At 30.0% G+C, this 10,307-nt stretch overlaps 1 protein-coding gene across 2 annotated transcripts; it reads left to right on the top strand.

Moving 5' to 3' along the window:
- The first annotated feature begins 6 nt into the window (after positions 1 to 6).
- LOC113363531 lies at positions 7 to 2,866 on the top strand. Of its 2 annotated transcripts, none has more exons than XM_026606024.1 (5): positions 7 to 116; positions 181 to 549; positions 1,429 to 1,666; positions 1,755 to 2,129; positions 2,199 to 2,866. In XM_026606024.1, exons 1-5 carry the CDS (start codon positions 8 to 10, stop codon positions 2,557 to 2,559), a joined length of 1,452 nt encoding a protein of 483 aa, XP_026461809.1. In that variant the 5' UTR covers position 7; the 3' UTR covers positions 2,560 to 2,866. The 2 variants fall into 2 exon arrangements, with proteins under 2 accessions (XP_026461809.1, XP_026461808.1); XM_026606023.1 differs by having other exon boundaries at positions 178 to 549.
- The last annotated feature ends 7,441 nt before the right edge of the window (positions 2,867 to 10,307 follow it).

Below are 10,307 nucleotides of genomic sequence, written 5' to 3'. Positions count from 1 at the left end.
CGGGGAGATGCGCTACTCGGCTGAAAGTCGACACGCGGAACGTTACGGCGACCTAGCAGCCAAGTTAGGCCGTGATCACTGGGAAAGTTTGAGCGATCGGTTAAGACGTTCTAGAGGTAGACAACAAAAGCATTTGGTTTCACTTTCATTCTATCACTACTAAATCTATTTATTTAGCAGAAAACGCAGAACGGAAAGACGTGATCACAAAGCGACCTTTAGACTTTGACGCTGAAGAGCGCTCCAGAAAAGCTGAAACCAATAAATGGCTTGACCATCATTTTGGAAGCGATTCCCGTTCATCACAGTCTTCAAGAGATTCTTTAGTTTCGGGCGGTGCTGATCAGCGACATGTTGCAAAGTCTCAAGGAACTGAGGAAGGTTATTTCAATATAACCATTCGCAGTAAACGTGATGCGCCGGTTTTAGTAGCTTGCGTTCCCAAACAAAATGCTAGTCCTCACAAAGGAACAAATAAATATTTCCAGGGTGTTTCCGAATGGAGTGACAGGCGAGTTCAACCACAAAGGCCTGCACGGGCCATAAAGGGTAAGAATTTTATTTTATTTTTTTTTTTTTGTTACAATTTATTTTTGTTAATCAAGACTTCAATGTCTTATTTACAAAATTGATATGAGCAAAAAAAAAACAAAAAAAAAACAAAAAATGCAATAAATTGAATATAAAATGGAAAAAGTTAAAATAAAAATTAAATTAAAACAGTAATACAAAAATAATAACATAAATGAACGATGACGTGATGATGTATGCCGCGTACTACGTCAGGACGCGTGCAGACATTGTGCTAGGTGTTTGGTAGATCGGAAGGCCATTTCTTGCTCAATCTTCTTATCGGTCTGTGAATCGCTTGAATTGTAGGATTTGTATGCTGGATTAATTTATTGTTGAAAGATGAACTTCTAATCTTGATCATTTCGTTGACTGTTGAGATTTTCAAATCCTTATGTAGGCAAAAATTCGAAATATACCAAGGCGCATTAATAAAGATACGCAGAATTTTATTCTGGCACCTTTGAATGATGTTTATGTTAGATTTACATGAGCAACCCCATAGTTCGATTCCATAAGTCCAAATGGGCACTATGATAGTTTTGTACAGAAGTACCTTGTTATCGAGAGAGATTTCAGATTTCCTCCCAAAAAGCCAGTAAAAATCTTTTATTTTCAGTTGCATTTGTTTCTTTTTATATTCAATGTGCGTTCTCCATGTCAATTTCAAATCAATGTGCATATCTAAATATTTTACAGAATTGCATAGTGGAATTATTGAATTGTTCATGATGATAGGTGGACTGTTGTGATGTTTTAGTTAATATTCCATTCTAAAAACCATTTTAAGAATTTTATGCGTATGAATTAAATTGTTGAAAAGATTTTGCTTGAATATTTATATTGTTACATGATTAGCCAACAAAGTAGAAAACTTGTCAAGGTATGAAACAACAAACACGGCGCGTGAAGTAAAACAGTTTGACACCCAAAGACCATCACCTCCTCAACGAAGTCGTCATAGGAAGCAAACCACTACACCTTCACCAAGTTTTGTTGGTGATATCAATGGATACGTTAAGGACGAACCACCTATTGATTATTCGACGCATTTGAGAAAAGAGAATGCAACTCCGACAACAGAAACAAAGATAAGGTTAATATAATTATATAAGAAGTTTCAATTCGGTTCATTTCAGTTTTATTATTTTTGTGTCTAAGAACTATAATGAGAAAATTTACAGGCCTGGTTCTTGTTCCCCGCCAACGAAACTTGAGCCTTCCCGCGGTCGTAGCGTACATTTTCCAGCCGATACTGTTGCTTCAAAACAAAAGGTCACTTCCGCTATTGGACAGGGTATTAGAAAATTAGTTGGAAAAATTCGATCAGCAAGTTTGGAAAGAAAAAGTAGACGACGGTCTGCAAGTCCGCCCTTGATAATTCCTCCAAGACCTGAAGATGAAACAACTTATCAGAAATGCAACGTCATAGATTCTCATATAGGAAGTGAAAAATGGACCGCCCCACCTGCTCAGAGATATTATTTAGGAGAGGATCCTTATGGAGGCAGTATATATGGACGAGAAAATAAATATATTAACAATTTTAAACAAACAAAGTAAGACGTTTTTTTTTTATTATTATTATTATTATTATGTTATATTTAATTGGGATAAATATTTTTTAGTGGTAGATATGAAACAACTCCAGTCACAACGACACTTGGTAGATATGGTAAAAATGAAAAGAAATCAGGCATTCTCATTAGAGATAAAAATGAAGATAATAAAATACAATCATCAAATAGAACATCACTTACAAGAAGCAAAAGCTGTTTGGCGAACCAGCATTCTTATCCAATTTATCGATCAAATCCACATTTAGCGGTTACCCACGATGCCTTGAAAAGTCCTTCATTAGTTGTCTCGTTAGTTAATAAATCTAAAACAAATTTGGCATATAATGAAGATGATAAACGAGAAACTTTTATGATGAGATTGCATCAAAGAGCTCCAGAACTTTATCAAACTCTTCAGGCGGCGGAATAGGTATCAGATAAAAATATGCCGAAGGTGATTCATTTGCAACTACATGAATATAAAGGAACTTGATCAAGTGCAATTACTTCAATACAAATTCAATTTCAGATAGAACTATTTTAAATTTTCAATGAATCACATTCTAATTTTAAAAGTTATTTTTTACGTCTACGTATTTATGATCAAATGAATTTCCAGCATTAGTATTTTACCAACGATATCAATTCCGGTGGAATTGTTTTATACATCAAACTACCAGATTACTTTAAAATTTTATGATGTTACAATATATAAATCATTCTCGTAAAAAGTATAACGCGACAAAAAAAAATACATTTTTAAGGACTAAAAATATTATTCAATAATTCAACAAGTTCAACCTCATCGTGTAGTCGAATTAATTATCAATAAACTAAAGTAAATGATATAATCCAGGAATTTGCTGATATAAACCTTATATTTATTGTAATGTTATTCACTCTAACCATTCCAATTCAAAACTGTAAAATTAGGTTGATAAATTTAATTATTAAACAAAACATTAAATTATGTATTTACTTTAAGTACATAGCAATCATTTCTTCATTCAGTAATAATATTAAAAGTTCGATATTTTATATTAAAAACTATAACATTCTCGTTGATTTTTGTTTGTAAAAACAAAATTAGAAATTCAGTTATTAATCGTATTTACTTAAAATTACGTCATAAATTATTCGTTATAATAATAATATTTATAAGTTCAATTAAAATAATTTAATAATTGTATAAAAAATTTTATTATCTAATTTATTAACTTAACAATCGTGTATTTTATAAAAATATAACAGATTAGATTGTAGTGTTACAATAAATTTATTTATTAATTCTATATTATTAATAAATAATACGACAAAATTTTTTACATGCCGTAAAAAAATTTATATGTTTAGTATATAAATGATTTGTTGCTTATTATTAGTTATTATTACTAGTATTGCAAAAACTCGGCTGAACAAATTTTGCCAATTTTAATCCTGAAATACTCGTCGTAGTCCAGGAAGGGTATAAAGGTAAGACAATATGGAAACTATATCTTATATTATATATAAGAAGATATAACTTCTTTTATATAAAAATGAATCGCAAAATGTGTTGGTAAGCGCATAACTCAACAACGCCTGGACCAATTTGGCCAATTCTTTTTGTAAAATGTTCGTTGAAGTCCAAAGATGGTTCTTACGGCGAAAAAAATCGAATAATTGCCGGAAAAACCCTAAAAACAGCCCTTTCCTTTTTCACATACAAACGTTTTCTAACTAAAACGTAGAATCAATGTGAGCTTTAACGTTTTTATAATGCGTAAATAAATAAGGTGAATTAGAGAGTTTATAAAGGTAAACTAGTGGACAGGTAAATTGGAGGATATATAAAATGGTAGATAGACCAATTTGTAGACAAATAAACAGGTTGACAGGTTAATTGATAGACATGTAGAACGGGATGACAGGTAAATTTGTTGGCCGGTAAAATAGTAGATTGATAAACAGGTTGATAGTTAAATCAGTAGACAAATTGTTAAACAGGTTAATTGTTCAACAGGTAAATTACTAAACAGGTTAATTGGTAGACGTTTAGAACGGGATGACAGGTAAATTGGATGGCAGGTAAATTGGTTGACAGGTAAAATGGTGTATTGATAAACAGGTTGATAGGCAAATAGGTTGAAAGGTAAATTCATAGACAGGTGAATTGGTAGACAAGTAAATTTGTGAAAAGGTAATTTGCTGGATAGCTGGTGGTCAGGTAAATTGGAGGATATGTAAAATGGTAGACAGGACAACTGGTAGATAGACAAATAACAAGACGGATAAACAGGTTGACAGGTAAATTGGTAGACATGTGAAACGGGTTGATAGGTAAATAGGTTGACAGGTAAATTGGTAAGTCGGCAAAATGGTGAATTGATTACCAAGTTTATAGGTAAATTTGTAGACAAGTTGTTGAATAGGTAAATTGTTGAACAGATAGTAGTAACTTTAAACTAAATGTAACAAATACACATCTTTGTGCAACTTTTTAATTTAAACTAAATCACGGCAAAGTGTGAACGGGTACAGCTTTTCATATAAATATATATATCAAAATTCACAAGTAAAATTACATTTGACATTTAAAATAAAGTCAATTTTGAGAGTCAAAATCAAAATACGGTGAAATCATAAATATTACACTACAATATAATATGAGGTCTATGGGTAAAATCCATGTGTCTAATTCAGATGTTTTTTTACCAATTCGGAAAAAAATAATATATATTTACACCGCGTTTATTTGCATGAACAAAACCCGTCAATATAATACATAATGGGAATTCAGAGATATCTATTCAAGATATATTATTAGTTTTTAAGTTCCCGAAGGAGAAGTTTTCTTTCGCTGACTTGCTAATTTTAAGTTTTCTCAGAATTTCATCACTTTGAATCGTTTGAGACCAGCATTAAAAACAGTATTTGTGTGTATTTTTGAGCCGATGTATAGCCTTTCATCGGCTTTTCAACTGAAACATCGATTGCGCCGGTTTCAAATATTTAAAAGCCATTCGATTCATCTCAATAAGTGCACGTTAAAGGCGATGCTCGGCAGAGATAATTCTTTAAAATTATCAGATTTTTTTTGTCCAAATCCTGAATATGTATTTATATGAAAACAGTTATTATTCGCAGTAGGGCAGGATTTCAAAATTAGAAATTCAGTTATTAACTCAAAACCGTGTGGTTGCAATGATCTCACCACTACTCTACGAACTACTCCTCTCTCTAATCAAGTAGAAATAATTCCATAAAAAATGTTCATTATATCACAATAAATCATTTTCTAGAAAAAAAATGATATTACAACTTGCCTTGTGTTTGGGATAGTTGTAACATCTACCGGAGCAAGTAGTAATGACAATACCTTTAATTATCTATTTTTCCTGACACATTTCTTCTGATACAATCTACTCAATCTACTTTGTTTGTGTGTAATATTTACCACAAACCAGAAAACACCACTCTGCTGATTTAGTTTCTGAATTCGAATATAATTTTTTTTTAGTTCTATCTACTTAGGTTTTATTTTTGTTGATTCACCTTTGAGTTTCCTCTTCGCCTTTCATTTACATTTTTCTTTACTTTTATCATATTTTTTTTGTCTTTTCTTCATGTTCTATTTGAAAAATTTATTTTCCAGGAATATGCATCAATACTGTAGATTTTCTTTCGTGAATGCTAATTATAGTAGTTTTTCTTGGTACTAATCTTAAATCTTTGCCTACCAAAGCCAATGTGGTCTAATCTTCGATGGCAAAAAGGGCTTTTTGTAGAATGAAGAAACTCGGTTGCTGAATTAATTTATAAATTTCCTAGTGCAGAAAAAAAAATCTAAATCAAAATTTGGGGCATATTGTAACTCCAAGTGTGATTTTTTACATTAGGATAACTATTTAAACAATTTAGCAATCACAATAATTGTTACATATTATCAAAAATAAAAATAATTAATAATAGTCGATAATAATAACGCAAACCAAAATTTTATGATAGTGCAATTATACTACGTGTTTATGTATTGCATCGGCCTGCGGGGCAGTAGCTATGATAATATTATGTAGAATGGTTTACCGGTTCGAACGAGACTAAAAAATATTTTAATATCGTTCAAGATCCTATTGAAAAACGCTTGTTTCTACTTACCCCTCCTGCAGTAATTCTCGAGCACCTGTAATAATTCCAAACTTTTCCTTTTTTTTACTAATCTACCCTCCGTAGGCCTATTAGTGGACGTCCATTAATCACGTGATCTTTAAAGGGAGCAGGGGGGGTTGGCAAAAAATCACGAAATATCACGTAGGGGAGGGGGGTCTAGTGTATTTATTTTTCAAATACTACCACCTATCGCCAAGGGAAAGCGGGGGTCCAAAAATCTTAGAAATTGCTAACGTTATTAATGGACTTCTAATAATATTTTATATTGTTCGTAACACTTTACAGCAAGAATTTGAATTCATATATATGTATATATATATATATATATATATATATATATATATATATATATATATATACAGGGCCGGTTCTACTTTGCATGCAATGCATGCGAAAAATGCGGGCGCAAGCCTTAGGGGGTTCGGATATAAAATTTATAATATATATATATTTTTTTTTCAATATAAAATCAAGAATACTTAATAGATTATAATAGTCTATGTAACTAGTTGAAACGGAACTTGTTAAAATAATAGATACAAATTAAATGGCTTATTTATTCCGAGAAATTGAATTGTAACTTTTGTTTTTATAGCAAAGGCTTTGCATCTGATAAACTTTGAATTTTGAAGCCGTGGAAATGAAGAAAATATGAAAAATGGAAGCAAAATTTACATTGGAACAAAAATCTTTGAGCTTTTGTATATATAGTGGTGTTTCATACTCCAAATTTGATTATTTACTATGCGAAAATAATACAGATACAAATATAATTAGTTTTTTTTGTTTCGGTATAGTTCAAGAAATATGTATTCTTTGCATTTTTTACTAATCTTTGGACAATACCTTTAAAATACGTTAAAAACTTAACTTCAAAACAACAATCTGATACTCTGAATTTAATGGGAAAGTAAAGATGAATACAGTTTGGCACTTACGATATCAATCAGGAGAAGTTTACGATGCAATTTTGGATATTGTAAGTAATGAAAAAATAATTTAAATTAAAAATTTTAAAATCCAACATGAAATACCGAGTGTTATGTTTAAAAATGAAAGGCTAGTTTTTTTTGTCCTCTAATCATGATTTGCTCAATAGAAAATATGGCATACTAAATAAGTAAAATGTTTCAAAACCCAAATATTAATATTAAACTTACGATAGAAATAAGTGAAAATTTAAAAATTTGATTATTATCAACCCGCAAATTAATTTTATACGGTTTTAGATTAATTTTTTATGTACTAAATCCGAAATGATTAATTAAATTAAATACAAAAAATTACGTTAATATTTATATTGTTTTAACAATAAACTATTAAAACAGTTATCTATATTAGGGGGGGGGCGCTAGAAAAAAATTGCAAGCGGGCGCTGAGGACCCCAGGACCGGCCCTGTATATATATATATATATATATATATATATATTATACATATATGTATAATATTTAATTGAATTTATTACGTTTTTCATTTAATTTGTATGTAATATATGCTTATTTAAACATAGAAGTAAAATGTAATATACTTTTCCATTTTGTAAAATAACCCATATTTTTTATTCGATGCCAGAGGAATTTACTCTGCGATTGACAATATATTCACAAAACTGTTTGAATGGAACGCCACAGTTAACTGGTTAAAGAAGGTTACCGTGCTTTTATCTCTGGAAGTTTTACTCATGTTACCTGTTTTAGCTGCAGGTAACAAAACTCATATTAAAATCTTCTGCATGTATTACAGGCCATTGATAATAATTATTTTTGTATATATTTGTACATTTATGTATTTAACATACATAACCTAATAAGGCAACATTTTCTTAATTTACAAAGAATCCACGCAGTACTGTTGACAATATAATTAATCATAACAAACTTTTTTCCATTTGTTATAGTTAAATTTCGACGTTGGTGTTTTACTATACATAAATATTTTTTCACGTTTATTTTTAGCTTTTCTGTTCATAGTTTTTAACTCTCTGAAAAAGAAGAAGCATATGTTATCGCCAGAAAATCCAATTTTTTAATTTTATAATACATTATGCGGATTATACATTTTTATTTATCAATTAATGATTGACACACAGGTAACAAAATAATAGACAATAAACTTATAACTTATAATTTTTTATCTGTTTTAGTTGTATATTTTAACATTTTTAATTGCTATATTAATTACATATCCGGTGTACATATTCCGGTGTATAATGAGTACTTATTCATTACATCAATTTGTTACATCAAATGAACAAGATTGTACAAATAAAGGACTTCATATTTATTAACTTATAGTAACGGGCGAAAATCGAAAATGAAAATTTTTGCGCATCTTCACGTTTTGAAGGTTTCTGAACATTTTGGCAGATGTGCTGATTAGTTTTTGGCAAAGGCAGGTCCAGCCGTTACAGAGATACGGAGCAAAGACTGCAGAAAATATAAATCGAGTTTTTGAGAGAACGGAGTATCCGATATGAATGATCTAAATAATATTCAATTTGTAATGAGAGAAGAGGTGATTAGTTTTTGGCAGAGACAGGTCCAGCCATTTCGGAGATACAGAGCTAAATGTATATGATTTGAATGATTCAAATAACTTTCTGCTCATTTTGATAAAAATAATTGCTTTTGAAAAAAAAATTGTTTCATTTTTTAATATATTTATAATTTTCATTTTCATTTCAGTTTCATTTATTAATATATTTTTAATAATAATAATATATTTTTTTTTAATTTTTTGTTTTTGTATATCGAAATTAATTTAAATTTTAATGTTAATTTTGGCTGAATTTCTAAAGCTCAGTTGCATACTTCAAATAAATAATTTTAACTCTGTAATTCAGTTTATATAATATTAATTCTTTTAAATAAATGTTAGACAATTGTAACATTATTTATAATAATCTATTTGAAAACATCTAATACTCCTCGATTTCGTTATGCTGCGGGAAGTTCCAGCAATTTGCCTTAAGGCACGATACCATATACCACTAGTTTTTTAACTTCCCGTAGTGTAAGTTATTGTAATGGGCCGAAAATCGGAATTGAAAATTTTTACATTTCTCGACGTTTTGAAGGTTTCTGAACGTTTTGGCATACCTCAGAAAAAATGGATGTGTGTGTGTATGTTTGTGTGTGTGTGTGTGTGTATGTATGTATGGATACAAATTTCCAGTCACGTTTTAGGGCGCACGGATCAACCGATTTGAATGGTTCAAAAAACATTCGATTCCTATTGATAGGGAAAAGAGCTGATTAGTTTTTGGCAAGGGCAGGTCCAGCCGTTTCGGAGATACGGAGCAAAGAGTGCAGAAAATAGAAATCGAATTTTTGAGAGAACGGAGTATCCGATTTGAATAATCTAAAAAACATTTAATTAGTAATGATTGGGAGAAGTGTTTATTAGTTTTTGGCAAAGGCAGGCCCAGCCATGTTGAAGATACGGAGCTAAATATGTAAAAAATGGCAGTTTTTGAGAGAACTAAGCGTCCGATTTAAATGATTCAAAGAACTTTCTGCTTGTCTTAACAAAATAATTGATTTTAGAAAAAAAAAATTTGTTCAATTTTTTTTTTTTTTTTTTAGTTTTTTGAAAATAATTCAGATTTCATTTTTAATTCTGACTATAATTCTAATATACTTTAAACAAATAATTTCAACTTTGCAATTCAGTTTATATAATTCTTATAAATATTAGACAATGTTACAATATTTATAATAATCTATTTGAAAATATTTAATATTCCTCGAACATTTCGTTACGGTACGGGAAGTTCCAGCAATTTGCCTTAAAGGCACGATGCCATAATTGCCTCAAGACAGAATTCCACTTACAGCTAGTTTATTATCAATTGTTATTTTTGTTACTAATCAATTTAGCATCGATATTTTACAGAAAATCATTAGAAAACGTACTATTTTTTACTTGAAATCTACATTAATATTGAATACAATCAGATTTAGAAAGGTTAATTTAAGTAAAAGGGTAGTTTGGCGTATGTTAGAAGGCGAGAATAAATGCAATACAT

The sequence above is a fragment of the Ctenocephalides felis genome, unplaced genomic scaffold (genome assembly GCF_003426905.1).
Source record: "Ctenocephalides felis isolate EL2017-DRISC unplaced genomic scaffold, ASM342690v1 CF-g0.4_SCAFFOLD_00845, whole genome shotgun sequence".
Classification (NCBI taxonomy): domain Eukaryota; kingdom Metazoa; phylum Arthropoda; class Insecta; order Siphonaptera; family Pulicidae; genus Ctenocephalides; species Ctenocephalides felis.
The sequence above is the reverse complement of the archived record's forward strand: the minus strand, read 5'-3'. Positions and strand labels throughout refer to the sequence as shown.

Excerpts from the sequence above, each read along its gene's own strand:
- LOC113363531 (XM_026606023.1), top strand. The coding sequence starts at position 8 with ATGCGCTACTCGGCTGAAAGTCGACACGCGGAACGTTACGGCGACCTA. Across the intron at positions 117-177 it reads TCGGTTAAGACGTTCTAGAG|CAGAAAACGCAGAACGGAAA; the intron begins GTAGACAACAAA and ends CTATTTATTTAG. Across the intron at positions 550-1,428 it reads GCCTGCACGGGCCATAAAGG|CCAACAAAGTAGAAAACTTG; the intron begins GTAAGAATTTTA and ends TTACATGATTAG.